Source organism: Prorops nasuta, unplaced genomic scaffold (genome assembly GCF_024137725.1).
Source record: "Prorops nasuta isolate Cenicafe-Biocafe unplaced genomic scaffold, Cenicafe_Pnas_1.2 PNAS00006, whole genome shotgun sequence".
Lineage (NCBI taxonomy): Eukaryota > Metazoa > Arthropoda > Insecta > Hymenoptera > Bethylidae > Prorops > Prorops nasuta.
In genome coordinates this window covers 1,464,581-1,483,404 of record NW_027116803.1, presented here as the reverse complement: position 1 = coordinate 1,483,404, position 18,824 = coordinate 1,464,581, and the positions used below count along the sequence as shown (strand labels likewise).

Sequence of the window (18,824 nt, the reverse complement as noted above, 5' to 3'; positions counted from 1 at the left end):
AGCGCAGGTTAACGAGAAGACGAATAGTTTTTTAACCTCGCTGATTTGATATGTCCGTAAACAGATGGAAATCTAGGTGACAATCTTAATCCACGCAAATTCCCTGAGTGAAAAAAAAAATTAATGCGTCAATAATAACGAAGATACAGTGATAAGGTCAGCTGTTAATGCATGAGTGGCAATTTTGCACTGATAATTCAGAAAAACCCGGTGCACTGGTATTTTACTCTGTTTAATTACCACGTTTATTTACGTTTATACGCAGGATGTTTTTACATTAAAGCACGTTAACTCTATTATGACGAATGTTCGCAATCAGTCATAGTACCCTCAATAATGACAACAATTTTGGTAAATATTTTGATACTCGGTTATAGTGGTGTTCACTTAGAAGTCGAAGGTTGATATATACGATTGATTATTTCGAATCATCCGTGAATAAATTAATAAATAAGACTAGATAAGTAAGCAATAATTAAAAAACGTGAGATATGGCCAATAATTATTTAAAAACCGTAGGAATCGTTATCGTAAACTAATTCTTATGTAAAACATAAAGCCATATATATATATATATATATGTGTGTGTGTGTGTATAGGCGAAACAATTTTCTCTTGCACGATGGAGACCATAGATTGAAAATTTCTAATCCATGTAAAGCATGTTTTCGAGTAATTCGACACTCGAGCCTATAAAACGATAATGTCTTATTGATTCTTAGGTGAAATTTTCGCGTTTAAGCCAAACAGTGTTTTAATCAGGAGTAGATCCGTTGCAAATCATACCGAATTCCATAGGATCCTGCGAACTTTCTTCGTTTATCGACCACAACAACATTGTATAACGATTATACATTTCGCGTCTGTACGAGCAACGTAATTATTATGCAATATAAGCAAACTAGTGTCTGCGCATTATACAACAGTAATATTACGTTGATTGGGAATGTGCGACATGAACGTGTTCTCTACAGAAACTATATATGCTCTTTTAGATTGCTCGAGTGTTAAAAGCTCTCGTGGTACCCTGGCTAGTACCTTAAACAGATATGTATATCCACTAATACAAATTTATGAACAGCGTTCCCTCTGGCTAAGTCATAAATAACAAAAGCCATTCGTCACTAATTTATCGAAGCATTTCGACGCGAAACTTAGTCGTTCGGCTGTCGGGTCTGATGATTATAAAGAAAAATCGAAAGCTTGATTCAAGGCACACGAGAATAATATCGATGCCAATGTCTCTCGCAACATCCGTTTCGCGAGATCGGTACAAAAAAATTTCGTCAAAAACTATATTTGGGGACACGAAACGGTCTTCTGTCCCAGTTGACGATGGAATAAGGTGGGTTTGTGTGTGTGTGTGTGTGTGTGTGTGGGTAATGCCGACGGGTTATTATCTCATCGAGCCGATTGCTTAACGATTACATTTTCGTTCGGAACGTAATATGCTTGGGATCGGACGATCTGCGGCCGTTAACGAAAACTTCTTACACTTCCCCCTCTGCCCCTTGTCCCGTGACGCCTACCAAACACCCCGTTCCATCCCGTCCCTTACCCATATCCTCTCCTCAACCTCGTCTTCGTCCAGCATCACTGAGAATGCCGAGAGTGAAAGTGATCTGAAAAATGTCTGAGTGATCGTACGTATATGCCCGTTTCACGTGAATGTGTCCGCGCCAGTTGTATCTCATGAATAATAGCTCCTGCGTTTTGCAACTCGCGTAAAAATGTTTGGACAGGTGCGGTTTTGTAACCCTGACTGCATTCCAACCTATGGAACTAATGCAATCTCGAACAGAGCTTTGAAAAAAGCTTTGTCCAATTTGGCGAGAAGCTCTTCAGCTCGGGAACTGGATGACTGGAATCCTTCGCCGTGCATGCGCTTTAATTTCTCATGCATTCTTCGCGAATTCTCATTCGAGTCTCGAGGCAATGTATATAAAGTCTTCGGCAGTTTGATTAATATATATTTTTTTTTTTTGAATTTTTAAAATTAAGCAATAAAGTCATTGAAATTTCTCAGAGGCAATTTAACAGTAAAATTGTTAGAAACTTAAGATTTACCAATTAGGTAATAACGATTCTCCTTAATAAAGCTATCAAGCAGGTGTAATCGGGAAATTTAATAATAGAGGATTGCTAGAAACTCAAGATTCTCCAACTAGCTGGGAGATAACGAAGGGGATATTATAAATGGTTGGAAAGTCTCCTTTAGGCAGGATAATGGGACGACGTATGGTATAGCCGTTAGAAAAGGATTCATGCGCGATATCCTGCGATTATCCATAGGTCGAGCTTTTGCCAAAAACTGGGTTAGCAGAATGGGTTAATAGTGCCTGAATCCTTAGAGAGACAGAGAAGGCTTGCAACAGTCGCAGAATGCGTTAACCCACTTAGGAACGAGTTACTAAGAAAAAATCTCAAATTACCGGAATCATGAAGCTATCATTACCGAATGGAAATCATTGATTCGAAAACTATTGTTTATCTGACTTTTATTTTTACCGTTAGTTTCGGCCTTATGACTTCATTCCAGTCAAAGCTTATAGTATATATATACGAGCGTACCGATAAATTACACAAGAAAATGAAATATCATCAGAGTCATAAACGATTGCACCGATTATTGATTTCAATCCGCACGCGGGCTTTCGTTTCAATTTGCTGACCATCGATCGTGCAATATAAACGAATTAGATATATATATATATATGTATATATATCGCAGTGGAATAAAGTTCCAGCGAATGGTGTCAGCTGCAGCTCGTCCACAGCAGACTCGGTTAAGGAGGTTTTCTATTAAACGAGAGAGATATCTATGAAATCACGATTGACCGAAGGTAATTGGCGGATCGCGTTAACTGGGATGAAGTTAATGGCTGCAGCGATGAATGGAGCGGAATTCATGAAAATCGCAAGGATGAGTTAATCGAGGGCGGTTTCTACCGAGCTTCCGTGTTCGATTGGCAGGGATTACAATTGGTACGGTGTGAAATTAGAAAGGATCTAATTGGGACGAGCAAAGCTACGTGTCAGGAGATATTAACCGATGCTAACATCCATGTAACATGCTTCGCAGATTGAGATCATGTCTCGGATATCTCGTGACGAAGACACTTGACCTCTCCGTGAGACGAGTGTATTGTACTGCTGGTGTATCAGTGCTAATCGGCCGGGGAGAAAATTCCTGGACGACTGAAAATTTGTGGCACGAGTTTCCAAAGTAGAACCTTGGGCAGTGTCCGAGGTGAGAAGAATTAGGAATGCAGGCCAGGCGAGAAAGAGAGAGAGAGAGAGATTCATTAATAAAGCGTAACAAAGCTGGCCATTGGCAAACTGTAAAATAGAATTCTCGACAGGTGATATAATGGTAAATGGAAAATGTAAGCTAAATAGATTCGCCATGTGACGGATGCTGATAGAAAAGAAGAGGTGTTGCATAAAAGGGCAAAGAGAGGATGACTAATAGAGTTTGGGACTAGGAGAGGATTAGAGTAAAAGTCTTGGGAGCAAAAGTTGTTTGGCGAAGAAGGAGTAGGAGATAAGATTTTCTCTACGCTTGGAGATGGCTGGTAAACCGAGCCAAACCGAGGCACGCCGAGTCGAGTCGAGTCGAGTCTAGCCAAGCCAAGCCAAGGAGAACGCGTGCGTGTTTTGTTTGGTTTGTTTTACCAGCAACATAACGGAGGCCAGTGCACTAGCCAGCCGGGGTGCAGTAGGCCAGTGGAACAGGTGATAGAGGACAGGTTGCCCCACTGTCGAGCGCTTGTTACGCATCACTTCGATTATACTTCACTATCGCCAGCATACTTTGCGCTATCGCACACGCTGATTCGTCGCTTATCTCTCCATGCCCACTTCCACTCCACTCGTGAATTCTCCTCTCACACGAGAACGTTCACACCTACCCTCACCAACACACAGTCACCATCATCCGCGGATTAAACACTTGTTTTCTCCAGTCATCCACCATTCAATAATCCACGTATTTTCACACTTCCACAAATCCACTCGTTTATTCCACATTCTCTTCTAAATATTTTTCTCCATGTGCCTGTGTAAGATATCGTAAATATGATTTTTCTCTTTCGTTTGATTTTCCTCTCGTTGCTCGAGTCTCTACGTTAGCATATGGGAAAAGTGTTTTTTTTTTTATGGATCTATATTTCAAATGCAATGCTTTTTATTTTTAGAATATTGAGAACATTTTTAATAGGAGCATACGAATTGTATGTTAATTTTATTTTACTTTTTTATAAATATAAAGCTTTTTACACTCTGAATATTATAGAAACTTGGTGAAAATGCAACAGTTGGAGTCGATTGGTAATGAAAAATTGAGTTGTTTCAAACGTGAAGTAAATCCATTTTAAAAAATGAGATTCCTCGTATATATATATACATGTCCATAGAGAGATTAATAGGACAATCGGCGTTTGGTAACACAAGTTGTGTATCCTGGTGGGGCACGTGACCCTCGATTATTAGAACTGATGAATTTCGAAATATTTTCTATTTTCTCTCGAGCAGTACCACGAACATCCCGCTTGCCACACCGTTCTTTTCTTACAAAAGGTTTGGAAATTTTTATATTTAAGCGGTGCCTCCGTTTCGAAATTACGTTATTGCTCAAAATTTTCCGCGAAATTATATCGCACTGCGCTACGCAATATCTTGAACGAAAGAGAAAAAGTTTTAATTGCGCTGGATCATTTTCTCGACGTGCAACTTTTTCTTTTAAACGCCCTTGAACGTCTGGGGTACGCAAGTTGAGCAACCTGGCAAAAATCACTCGCAGCTTTACTTGATTTTACAATATTCTTATTACGTTTCAAAATGAATCAGATAGTCACCGTTAGATTTATATACGTATTGCTGTATAAATAATTTCAGTACATATCGTATGATAGTCATCGTCAGTTTTACAAATCTTTCCTTTTTGCAAGAAACGATAAAAAGCTTAAAATTAGCCACTTGAGTAAAACTGGTTGGCCTTGATGCGTATCTGGCACCACATACATTTTTCAACACTTTTATAATTGCAAACACAAATTATTTGATCGACATTGACCTGCTAGGGTCACCGACCTCTCGATTTCCTGTACCTCGGTCAATAAGTGCAAATGTTGAAAAGCAAAATGAAATTTTAGAGTTTGAGAAACTTCCGGAAGAGACGTATAAGTACAGAATACTGGCGCAAACACGAAAAATTCATTTCTCGAAAGACCCGACGGTAATTTGATCTTTAAGCTTTGTATTATTAATTTACTCAGCAAAATGGTATTTTTCGAATGATTTTTCAGACATCTCTTTCTCTTGGCAAGGTTCTACAAATATGTTTTGACAAGTTGACACCGAAGCTTCATGAATTTTTTATGTCATACATGCTGCAACCTGTATTGGCTTTCTTTTCCCATTTTTTCAATTTGCAAGCGAAATACTGTTTTCAATAATCATGAAGAAAGATCACCGGAATGAGACAAAATAAATTAAATTACTTATTAACTACCATCTTAATCGCATCAAGGAAGCTAGTGTGATATAAGACTGCTTTATTGAATTTATTGCTCTTTGCTTAATGCTTGATTTATAAACGATGCTCTTCCATTATTTCGCTAAAGCTTATTAACGTGATTTATTAGTCTCACGATTTAATTTTACTATTGAGCTAATCGCCTTTAAATAAGTAAAAGTGCCTTCTACTACATTTTTTTATCAATGAAGAGGATAATCGACATTAAAGTAGAACCCACGGATTACATATTAATCCTATTTGCAAACCGTTCATGAAACCTCCAGAATCTTCATTGATTATTAAAAATGTAATATATTGAAATACAATGAAAATATCTGCTCAACGATAATAACTTAAAGATTTATAGAGGCTATCCTTGTCAAAACGTCCACTGCATACTGAAATGCAAAGATTTATGCATGTCATCTTGCGATGTTCATCGAGATATAGAGAAGAAAAAGATTATAAGAATTAATTTTTATATCCCACAAAAAAAAAAAAAATGCTGATAGTGCAGCACAAGGGATTTCACACTGGCTGTGCAAATTTTCGCAAGTACGTTATTTATTCCTCCCACGATAATGAGAGAGCAGGTTTATAAAGCTGGTGTGAGCGGTACACACGAGAATGGAGAATAATAAATAATGGACATATTAATTAAGAATTTAAATTGAAGATGGTTGTAGAGAAGTTAGATTAAAGATGCTTGTAAAGTATATGCCAAAAGAATTATCCATATACACATATATATATATATACCACACCATATAGTACAGCATAAAACAGAAGAATGTTGTAGCAGTACTCACTGTGCTTTAGCTTTCCCTTTCGTGAGATGAGCAAGGACAACGGCTTTGGTACCTTCTCCGTGCAAATGTCGTCCGTTTGATTTGGCCTTATCCCGAAAAGAGCATTCCTTCCCACCTTCATGTACCGCCTACCCATCGTTTTGGCCGATCCGGCACCAAACAAAGAAGCGATGAATTTCATCTTGACAGATTTCTTACTTTTTTACAGAAACAAGAAGAGTAATATTACTCGAAGAAAAAATCGTAAAACCCCTGGCGTATAAAACTTTGGCACTTGAGCAGTTTCTTCGATCTTCGTCTCGATAATTATGCTACGGTAATCGGAAAAGGTCTGAGGTAGAATAATTGATATTCGTGAACTCTGAATACTCTATAGAGATGTATATAATAGTTTTGACAATGTTGTCGTGGGATTGATATTCTTTGCTTGGCTATAATCGCGCAGCGTGAAGATAATTGGCTACTTTGTGCTCTGTTTATCGGCAAAGGATGGATTTCCAGTCTCGGTCGATCCACTACACGTTACAACCAGCATAAACACAAGCATCCCGCTCATGTAATTTCTCCCGATGTTGTCGCTGGCATTTTGGGCTCATTTCTTTTCCTCGGACTTTTCCCAATAGAATCTTCTTGTACAGCACGAGGGAGCAGCGTCCTTTCTTCGACTTGTTCGCGCTCACTTCCGGTTTCTTTCTTCTTTCTCACCGGTCTCTCTCAGTTATCTTTTTTTTTTCTAATTTCTCTTCGACACCATACTCTATATATATATATATATTTATATATAAGAGATCCAACGCTTCGTGGAAAAAATGCTACCGACGTCCGTCCGTTTCTTTATTACTTTCACGAACAATCGCCAGATCCCAAGTGTCAAGATCGCACCACTTTGTCGGGGCCAAGATTACGTTCGCGGACAGCTTGTCAGTCTCAGTGTTTTTCAGACTTTCACCCGTGCAGCATGCGCCACTCCGCCATCCCTGTGACGCACGTAGCTCCTCCACCTGAAACACACACAAAGTTTGATTTGGTTAGACTCGAAAAACTGTTTGGGCTGGATGTGAATCTGGCTAGGCGCGTCACGAGCATCGAACTCGGTTGCATAGCATAGGAGAGAATCCTAGAGTCAACAACTTCTTATATAGTTATTCCCGAAAAATATTCGATTTAGCTAAATTTATATATCAACTGTATTTATCTCTCCCTGTTTCTCGGCCTCGACCAACAACATCCTGGGTTTCCCTGAGAAATAAGTTTCTCGCACCTGTATCGTCTGGGACTCGGCGTGGAACGTCGACTCGTGCCAATGAATTTCTCAAGCAAAATATTGAACCGCCTGCGAGGAGCAGTTTGATCCCCAAATAGCCATGACCAGTCTAGGCTTGACCTTGGCTGACATTTTACAGATGCTCGAAACGAACGAGCCTGCTAATTATCGTTAAATCTTTCGAACGATTTCCAATCGACTCGACCAATTTCTTCCACGACTTTATTGCGTAATTTCGTACGTTGCTCCCTCGTCTCGCCATCAGGAGTTGTACACAAGTACGCGAGCGATCGTTTACTTTCACGATTTATTGTTGTGTCAATGAGTCGGTGTCAAGGGAAATAACGAGGGCACCTGTTCGATTATTATTATTATACCTATACAGTACAAGTAGGATTGATACGTGACAAGCGAGTGATTCTCTCGAGAAAATAGCCCGAAGGTGCTACAAATATGGCATCGAATGACTAATTTTTCCGTTGAGCAGCAATTTCTGCAGGTAATGCTGAGGAACATAATCGATACATCGGTACTTTTATCGTGCTTCATCAACGTTGGAATCATCCAGCTTCGCATTTCTTCGAGGCTCTCATCCTCATTAAACTCTGTTACTCGTTTAATGACACCTCGAGTTCATTCCTGCTTATACCAAAGAGAGTCGAATGGATGGATGGAAGCTCGAGCATCCTGATGAAATTCGAGAAAACTCGGCTTGTTATTATTCGCGGAGACTCAGCTTCCTTCGATCGATTGAATTACAGCTCGTCGAGTGTGGTCAGGATTTCTTTACACCAAAATTACAGAAGGTTGCTTATTAAAGCTAATGAGCAAGGCAGGTGGAAAGAGTGATGAGGTTCCTTGATTATAAGAAAGCGCGCATGCACTATTATATTAGAAAGGAAATTCCGATAGAGCTCTCGCGAGAAGAAGTAGCTCAGACAGTTGTTACGCTAATCGTGTAAAATCTGGTATAAATTCTTGCTCCAATTTGAAAATTTCGCTTCGATTACAACTAAAATGATCGAGTCTATATTGGGAGTAGGAACGGAAATGCTGTGTAGAAAGTGTCCTAGTACCTGTGGAGTCTCGTGCGAGGGAATTCCAGATATAATTAGTTTATTGCAATCTGTTAGAATGTACCGTTCACAGCTGACAGAACAGCTAGCTGCATCACGTTGTCAGCATTAACAAGTCAATAAGTGCACATAACGCTACTGGCAATCCCCCCGGGCTTATTTATTCGAGCTATTATCACGAATTAGTCAAATTTTCTGCTCGTGGCTATTTTTGATCTTTTAATGATCGATAAACGACTTTTTGTACAGCTACGTTTTATAGGAATTATACAGGAAAAATTAATCTCTTCGGGTTAACTTTTTTCTCCTTTATTTATGCATATATAGAACGTAGAAGGGTCATCTACCAGGAATTCCAAGCAACGGGCAGTAAATAAGTTTGAATTAATTATAAATAAAAAATATATGAATAAAACGCGTACAATGGAAGTAACGGAGTGGAGCCTTGGCCTCATAGCTGCGTTCGATCTATTTCATATTATATGCATATATATATATATATATATATGTGACGTGAAATTTCTTTGATATCCTATTACAGTAATTCGACGATCGTTGCTCAAGTGTTTTAAGATACAATTAGCAAAGGTCCATAAGTCTTGGTCTAATAGATTTTGGTTAAAGGGATTTAATTACCATTTTTTGAACCTATTATAAATTCTAGTTGACGAAATATACGATTTGACGAAATTTAAGAGAAGATTCTGGTTGTGTAGTTATTTCTTCAATATATTCAATTATTAATTAGAATAAATGTAATTGTGTGTGATAGAAACTATATTTTCATAAACATTTTATTGTCCTTTCTACGTACCATGCAGCAAAAACTTGATTGATACTTTTTATTGCATCTTTACTGATTTCTTTTAAACAATAAAGCAGAACTAATTGTACTCCGTGAGTTTAATCACATTTCTATTTGATTACACACGTTGGCCAAGAATTTTTACAATAATAAAGTTAAGTCTTAACTTGTAACCAGCGCCATAAAATGTTCTTTTGAGCTATTAAATGGAACTATTCATTATTTACTAATATTAATTCTGTTTACTATTCTAAAGCGCTTTGTCACTAAGCGACACTATTATCACAAGCTTCACTTGCAAATTTCTTCCCTGAATTATATGTACGCATTGGAAAAATCCATTAGATACGTAATAGTTTACTTATTTCTTTCTAGCAAATAAATGCATACGTCTTACCAATAAATAAAAAGTAGTATATCTTATATACCTAGAAGCGGGGGTTAAATAAATTAAACATGAATACCACAAATTAGAAGGAAGAATAAACGAGAGAAGATTCCGCTTATTCCGTTATACAAATTAGCCTAAAACTTTTCAAACCTCCTTATTTTTCGACGTTTTCCGCGGTTCATTCTTTGAAGTTTTTTCTTTAAGGTAAACTGTACTTTCGACAGTAAAAAAATAGACTAATATTTTAGTTCCAAGTTCTTTTCTCGTTTGTACATTCGCAAAAGTATAATTTATGAGTGGTCCAAGTGTTTTTCTTCCGTCAGCATGGACTGTGAACTCATCGACGATTTATTTGATAAAAGATTCACAGGCGAATCTTCCTTTTCCTGATGTGCTCGGATCGAATCTTCATTCTGCGTTTGACCTTTTCCCAAATTCCCACCGAAAACTTTTCGGATACAACTGCTGGAAGAGGAACACGTGTAACGCTCATTCCCCTGCGTCATGTCGTTCACATATTTTACCTCACGCGTCACACCTCCATCTCCAAATTCACACGTGGATCCTCCAGTTTTTATCTTCGATCGACAGTAGCACAAATTTTTTGGACAAATCATCCTGATCATTGCTTCAAACGCTTCCACCATTTTTTCAGCTGGACTACATCAATAACCAGAAGAAATTAATCATTATTTATATATAAATCTTGTTAGTTTCGTGACAAGTATCATTACGCCACATTTCGCGTATATAGCGCCTATGTTAACACACTTTCTACGATGCTCACGTTAATGGAACGTTTGGCGCTGTTTAGAAATGTCAGTGTAACACGAAGGATCTATGGCTTAATAAGGGATTACGAAGCATTAATTGGAGACGCGTGAAAACGGAGAAACGCAAAAACGGATATCGAAGCGCCGAAATATTTTTGGTCCCCGGTCGAATTTGCGCGATAAAATGGGGGGATTGCACTATTCGCCGTAACTCGTGAAGCTAATTGCTGGCAAGAATCTCGAAATCCGTTTTAACCGTCTGGTGAAATGGGTCAAGGTCCACCGGAGACCGCGTTCACCAAGTAACGAAGATGCTGTCTCCTTTCACGTCTCGTTTAACCATCCACTCGAGCAGATCGAAAGATTCTATTTTTAAACGATAAACAGCAATCCGTAATACGAGGCGAAAGCCCAGCTGACACAATTGTTTCATCAAAAGCGCATGCAGAATTATTACGCTACGCTCGAGAAACTTTGCAATTCCAGAATGATCGTAACATATGCCTTAGAGGCTATTCGCGACAATTTATGCAAGTAAGACGCGCGTATTTGTTAAATCAGATTTGGCACAGCCTTTTTTTCCTCGTTTGACTCATACGAGGAAGCGGATGGACGAGATAGCGTTTAATTTTATACGAAGCTGAATATTTAAAATCATCGAGAGAACCGCGACTGTGTGCTCTGGCGTTGCGGATGCTCCGACGTAACTTGCGGGCTTTCCCGATTCGACTGTTTGGATTTCGTTGTTGGCAAGAAAATGTTCGCCGGACCTTTCCAAATAAAGTTTAAGTCATTTTTTTTTACGAAAGATTCGTCGTTTTAGCGGAATTACATAGGAGCACGAATCGCGCGGACAAACGTCAGGGTAAAATTAATATTGGTTCAGTGCAGTAGTACTGCCAGACAATGTAGGCTCTGCGGAAAATCTTCTATCAGCGCTAAAACCTACCGACCATTTTTTCCACACGTGTGTTTACACTCGAAAATGGTCATTAAACTGGTAGCTTTGGAGTGTTAGCCATTTGAAAATAAGAGAAAAAGGAACAGAGGAAATCGTGAAGTAAAATAATGAAATTTGAGTAAAACTACGTTTACTTTAGAATCCGGATAACATTACGTCTGTTTAAATACAAAGTCTGTGGGTTTCGATCGATGAAAGGCCTCTCGTTGTGCAGGTCTGTTGTCAGTGGCTGATTTCGCGATGAACATGATGAACGCGATGAACGCTGCTGGCCGACAACTTTCGATTGGCGAGTTTGCAAAACTCGATAAATTAAGGGAGAGTCACGCTGGATTACTCAAGGCCTTTGGAAATGGTTAACAGCCACGCATGTGTGCTGCGAACTCAAGCGTACCGACGTTTCTCTGTGCATTGAATTTCTTTCCCTACGAGGCACATATACATATGCGCACTTCAGAAATCTACTCGTGCAAATTCACCTCGTATCCGAGTATTTCATAAAATATCATAAAATGCACGTGCTAATGTACACATGTGGTATACACTATACCACGATTCCAACGATAGCTCCATCAGTATACATATATCTATGCACAGGATATAAGTTCACTTTACGAAACCAGTATCTCACGAATAAAGCCGTATATATTATCACGAGTGTGTCATTACCGTTTATTTTTAAACCACTCATATTTAGGAATATTATCGACACCTATTCTCCTCGATCTTAAACGGATGTTTCCTCCGAGAAGCTGTAGGATGCTGATGCGATTGATCAACACTGCAGGGTTTTTTTATCGGAAGAGAAACATGTCACAAAGAGAATCTTATAGGTTAACGATCCGTGGTACCCACGTTAATAGATAAGCTAACAGCGCTAAATGCAAACAAATTTTTTCAAATCGCCTTGCATATATGTTCATTTTCAATTAAGGACGTTCCAGCATAAAAGCAAATGTTCCTAATTTTTTTTTTAAACATGAATATTAATATCTCCTAAGACTCCTGAATAAAATGTATTAAGGCCGTAATAAGCCAAGCGGGGTGATTTTATGAGATATTCGAAGTTAAATTCTTTAAAATTTAGCATTGCTTCTTATGGAAAACCTCCTCTCAGAGCGACATTTCTTGTTATTGTGAAACGAGTTTTCCCAAACTATAGCTGTAATTTAAATATGTTATTAATAAAGATCTAAGGAATATTGATCATTTTTTACGATATGGGCAAGCGGAGCTTTTCTAAAAGTTCCAACGCTTTGAATGCACCAGGTGTAGCAATTTAGCAATGTCTCGTCAGGACTATATATATATAAGCATGCGCATGCGCTATTCTATATGATAAAATGCCAGAACGTAAGAAATAATTATTCTTCTAAAATAAACTAATCATAAATGATTTCAACAATATGGACTATGGTGTTTGAAAATGCAGTGGCGGGGCAGTAGCTTTATTTTGTATAAATACGCCTATGTCGCTGGAACGTCCTTAACGAGCCTGGCAAAGTTCCGTTACCTAACGAGGAAGTGGACGTTTTTCTGCGGCTGTAAGGTTCGTTCCTCGATCTATCGATCGATCAATAATAAACAAGGGAGAAAAAAGAGAGCAGCCGAGCCTGATTTCATTGGCAAGATTGATATAGGAGATAGGAGTAGAGTCTTGCTTAGCTTTCCGCTTCTCGGATTTTAACCTGCAAGCTGATCTTGCACAAGTGTATACTCTTGGTGAAAAATAGTACGTTCGCCTGGCAGTTTGGCAGACAGAAAGATGCCGAGGGGAGGGGGCATAAGTAGAAACGAGATATGTACATAGACAAAGGAGAGAAAAAAGAGAAACAGCAGGGGTAGCTGCGCACAATATATATATATATACGCAAGTAGCAGTCTCGGTCCACCGATTTCTCTATTTGTTTCTCTTTCGCATTATCACATATTTCAATTCACGCAGCTCAATTAACACAATTAACTCTCCGTATTCTTTCGTAAAACTAATTCGTGTTCTTAAATCGTTCGCGATGCAGCTGTAAATTTGGAACTGAAGTATTTGTTACGTGTAACAATAATGGAAATAAAGCAGGGAAACTAATTAGAAAGAAAAATTAATTAATTATATACTATAGTTAGAACACAGGAAATGAAGAGAAAGTGAGAAAGTAAGGGTGGCGAATGTTATAGTCCATCGATTTCTCTGTTTGTTTTCCTTTGCATTATCACGTCTTTCGTTTTGCATCCACATGTTAAAAAGTTTTCCAAATACGCACGTCCTTATCGATAAAGCAGCAAAATTATATTTTATACAATAATAGACGAAAAAATCAAGAAAGAACTTGAAAAAAGAAATTTTTCAATAGAAGGACAGACTGCGTGTGCAGTGAACCAAGAGTGTTCTCCAAAATGGCGCGCGGAGAGACAGCTGAGCGAGGTTAGGGGCGTGCTGCGTTTGGTCAATTTGGAAGGGATATAATTTCGTAAAAGAATATTCTCGCAAGATATTAGGTGGAATGTGAGGCAGTACTAAGAAAAATCTTGCGAGTTCAGTGCTCCGTGCGCGAGTTTGAGGAACACGCGAGCCTCGATTGGGTTTCCTTGAGTCACGCAAATATACCATAGCTCCGTGTGCCGATTGCTTATTCGCAAAGTCTCGACACAGTAATAAGTGTATACGTTGCAGCAAAACTGTACACTGTTTCTATCGGAGGAAGCCGATAAGACGCACGGTATTACTTTCACGGCCTGTGTCACTGTCGACTTATCTCCTATCTGCTACATAAGCGACTATTATCCTCTTTTCCTAAATTGTCCCAAATTCGCGACAAAGACAATCACGCACCGTGAACTCCATTTCTAAATTAATTCTGTTAAGCGACCTTTGACGAAGCTTCATTACGCTCTCTTAACTTCCAGCCGTGATAATTGGTCGAAGAATTGTTATTTTTTTTCAAATACCGCAGTATATAATCGGAATCTCGTAACGTTTGTCAATTCATAATATTTAGCACAAATGAATAATTGAGCGCACCCTTTCTCGTCATCTTCCACCGCGGATTACGTTTATGGTGAGTTGCGCAAATAATTATCAGAGCAAGATTTCAATTTCAAGTTCTATATCCACAGTCGCTATAATTGCTTGCATTATTATTACCCATTACTATCCGGTATTGCACATTAACTGTTCGCTCCCCACCAAGCTCCACTTTCATATTACGCTTATAACCCTGATGAAATCGCTCAGTTTTATTTACGCGTACCTCCTTAAAGAGAGTTAGAGCCATACAACTATATCACACATTTTTTATCCGACACGAGCTTGTGCACTGAATCATAGTCCCAGACCTTTGTCCAGCGAGTTCAGTGAAATTCGAGAAAATTTCCGTTAATTCGACAAGTCACAGGGAGAGTTTCATATATGTATACACTTTGCGTTACGGAGACTCAAAGAGTTTCGTGTAATTTTAATTAATATTCCGGAGATATCATCGCGCTCATACATATTTATACCGCGCTTCCCAGTATTTTCCTATTTATTGACAATATGGATGACTATTGGCGTAATTACGTCTGTTACAAGTGCTAATTAATATTTAAGCTTATTTAGATATTTTCTTGAAGCATTCTTCTATTTTGTATAACCCTCTTATCGATATAATCATGCAGGTACGTAGAAAGGTTTTGGTAAGATTCCTTTTGGGCAAGCTTGAGACAGCGAATCAATATGGATTTAACATCTTCGGTATACAATCCACGGATGAAATTACCGTTTAACTTTTGATAGATTTCATTAGGTTACAACATTCTTTTCCATAATCACGCGCATTGCATTATCCAACAGATTCCATCAACCTGTCGGGTTGTTATGATACGCCCAGTCGTCATCGCCATCGGATAATAATAAGAGCTTTAAAATTTTCTAGCAATCCTACGAGTTAATTATTATCATATTCATAAAAAATATATATAACAGCTATTGAGAGCTATGACCCTCGGTGAGGTTGAATTTCTCGAGGAAGCACAAATGACGTTTAATTTCCGAGGTGTATCATCGTATACGTACGAAGTTGATTTCACTTTATTTGAAAATGCCGAGAGATCGTGAAAGCTTGATCTAGTTTAACGTCTGGACGCAATAACCGACGGAAATGTGCGTCACACGTGTTTCTCTTACTACCGGTGTTACATGGAAAGTCGTTGCGCTAGAAGTTCCCTTTTCTCCTCTGCCAAAGTGCTCCACACAAGCTGCAGCTTTCCGATCTGGCTACGGGATTTCGAAGCAGCTCGTCCTTGCGGTCATTAACGGCCAACTCTTCGGCGATTTAACACTAGGCGCTCGACTTCACCTTCGAACGCGAAAACAATAACAAAAACTGGAATATCGAGTTAATAAATATCGTGAATTGATGTTTTATAGTGTTTTCGAGTCGACTCGGTAACTTTGTATTATATATATCATATATATAGATTTGATTCGTAATAATTATTTTCATGGGACACTTATGGATTCCCGATTGTGGACATTACATTACAAAAAACAATTTTTTTCGTTTATCCGGGACATTTGGAACTTGCCAGACTTTTTTCAGAATCAAGCTGGTTTTACGGAATTGAGTCAATTTTATTTTAAAAACATATGAATGGAATTGTAGTAGAACGTTCAGCATTCTACCTTAACACACGAACACGTGTATAAAGGTGCACGAGACTCGTGATATTCTATATTTAGTATACGTCTCGATTGTTGTTATTATGTTATCATAGGAATTCATATCCCGTTACTTGGAGCAATGCAATATTTCCTATGTTAAATCATCGATGAATCTTAATTATCTGTCGCATGTGCATTGTACAAGACAAAGTCACTTTAACCGTACATGACCTAATCTCTTTAAGCACTGCGTTATTTAACTAGATTTAATTAATTTGATAAGATCAACCATTGTGGTTATTGAATATTTTATTCTCAAATCATTAAATTTATTCAATGGAAGAAAAACCTAAATTATCCATTATACGTTTTGTCTTTGAAGCACACGAGATTTAAGTTTATGGGAAAGTTTACGGTAGAGTTTACCGTTTGCAGTAGGTTATTTGTGAAACGATGGTAATAACTTAGACTGATTTTAACGAGGCTGCTTACACTTAAATGGCGAGAGATGAAGTTGTAAGCGTGATTTTCAATAAAAGTTTGATTGGTCGGTTAACTTTCTTAAGAGGGCTGCACTTGGAGCACAGCTGAAGCAGAAAAGTCGATAGCCCAGTGGACAGGTAGTATTGTGGTAAGAAAACGTCAAGAATTACGCGATTGAGAGTACTTACGAAACTCTGACTGCTTTCTAGAAAAAGACTATCTTGTCTTCCACTGTGTAGTACGAACGGATGAACGAACGAAAATAAATATATAGAAATGTATATCCGCCTCGAAATCGCGAGGTCATCATGCATGATGTTTTGCAAAACAAGAAAAGTTTTCAATGCACTTTCTTTTGTTTTCATTCCACATTTCATTCATAAATTCAGTTCAGCAGCTTCGTGTACGACATTCTTGTGCACAAATGCATTCGGTGGCTCGAGTGTAAGCAGAATTCAAACTAGTAACAATATTAATCACTGTCAATACGAATTGTTAATGATGAAATAATCTGATCAGCGATAATAATTGCAAATTGCTCGTCTCGTGGTTTAATTTAAAAAGCAGTTGGAAAGTAATATCATAGCATAAGGGGGCTTTGATTAAATTTTTGAATAGAATAAGGTTATTCGGTGAGGAGGAATAAACGAGGCTCGTGTCGAGAAAAGCGCAGTCTTCGTAACAATTTCGCTAATTCCTCGGCGTGTTCTTCGCGATCTCCATAGTATAATGTTGCAATAACAATATTGCGATGGCGAAACGGTTAGTTTACCCGATTGGTAGAGATACGCGATTTATGCGAGAATTATTACGCGTATATGCATTAGCGACTCTTATGAACTGGCATCGTCGAGTGGCCCAGTCAGTTCGTGTGTCAACGACGAGCTGCCATCGGCAATAACCGAGATTTGCACAATCCCTTTATACTATATACGACGTATACTATAATACCAGTTGAAATCATCAGCCCAGACTCTTCAGCATCGAACAATTTCTTTCCAACAAATTCTATACATTTCGATATATATACGATCAACGATATATCGTACGATTTTTGTCAATGAACATTTTCAGTCTTAACAGCTTCGTTCGTTTTAACAATCATTGCCAAATACTGGAATATTTAACAACAATTTGCAATAATATTTAGACGTAGAATTTGTTTCTTTCCTAACCTGTATCAGCTGCGGTCTAAAAGCACCAAAGAGCAGGATTTCGTCATAAGAACCGTGTAATGCGTGATAAATATTTTTCTTCATTGAAATTTTTTTCATTTCGTCAATTGTTTTTGTTCGGCACAATCAACGCTACCGACAATAAACAAGATTTGCACAATCCACGTGTGCTCGCGCGTGTGCGCCTTTGCTAATAATAATTGTAAATGCTCGAAATTGCAGTGATTGTCGACATTCACCAACGGATCTACCGAAGATCTGCACTTTAGCACCCTGACACTTTGGCATGGAAACAGCGACTCTTGACATTCACCAATTTCAATTACTAACAGTTACTATAGGTTTACCAACGCGGTGTTCCCCTATCTACAATCAATTAAAATGTTATCATTAAATTCCTTATAAAGTTGCTCAAACAAAGAATCGCACGTTTCAATGAAAATCGCAGATTAAGCTTGCCTCGAGACGAATTAAAATTTGTTTTTAAATTGAAAGATGAAATAAAGCACTGAAAGACCCAAACTAGAAATGGGAGGTTTTAGAAAATTTGAAAGATGACGTAAATTGTAATATATTTATACAACGACATAGGATTTGTACCAATTTTCAACGTTAGGCAATGCATATATATATATTGGCCCAGATATTGAAACTCTCGAATGTAACGGACATCCGAACGTGCAGAATCTCCAAAAGCAGATCATGAAAGATTCTTAACAATCTCTCTCTTCTGGATTGTCTCATTCTTATTTTTCACGGTTTGATTGCTCTTAAAATATACGAGATTGCACACAGCGAGCTGATAAGACACGCAGGACCTTGATGTTGGGGTTTCTTGACTTATCGCTGTCATTCCAGCAGCAATATCTTCACTCTTCTGTCACCATCCATGCACGCACCATAGACGTCAAAGCGAGTCTAATACAAAATGCT

At 38.3% G+C, this 18,824-nt stretch overlaps 1 protein-coding gene across 2 annotated transcripts in view; it reads right to left on the bottom strand.

Annotated features, from left to right (window-relative positions):
• Positions 1-18,824, bottom strand: part of dsb (debris buster) — a 39,908-nt gene that overhangs the window by 11,353 nt on the left and 9,731 nt on the right. For both annotated transcript variants that reach the window (XM_066728693.1, XM_066728695.1), the window contains exon 2: positions 6,328-7,328. In XM_066728693.1, the coding sequence (XP_066584790.1) occupies positions 6,328-6,508 (181 nt within the window). In that variant the 5' untranslated portion in view covers positions 6,509-7,328. The remainder of the gene's footprint in view (positions 1-6,327; positions 7,329-18,824) is intronic.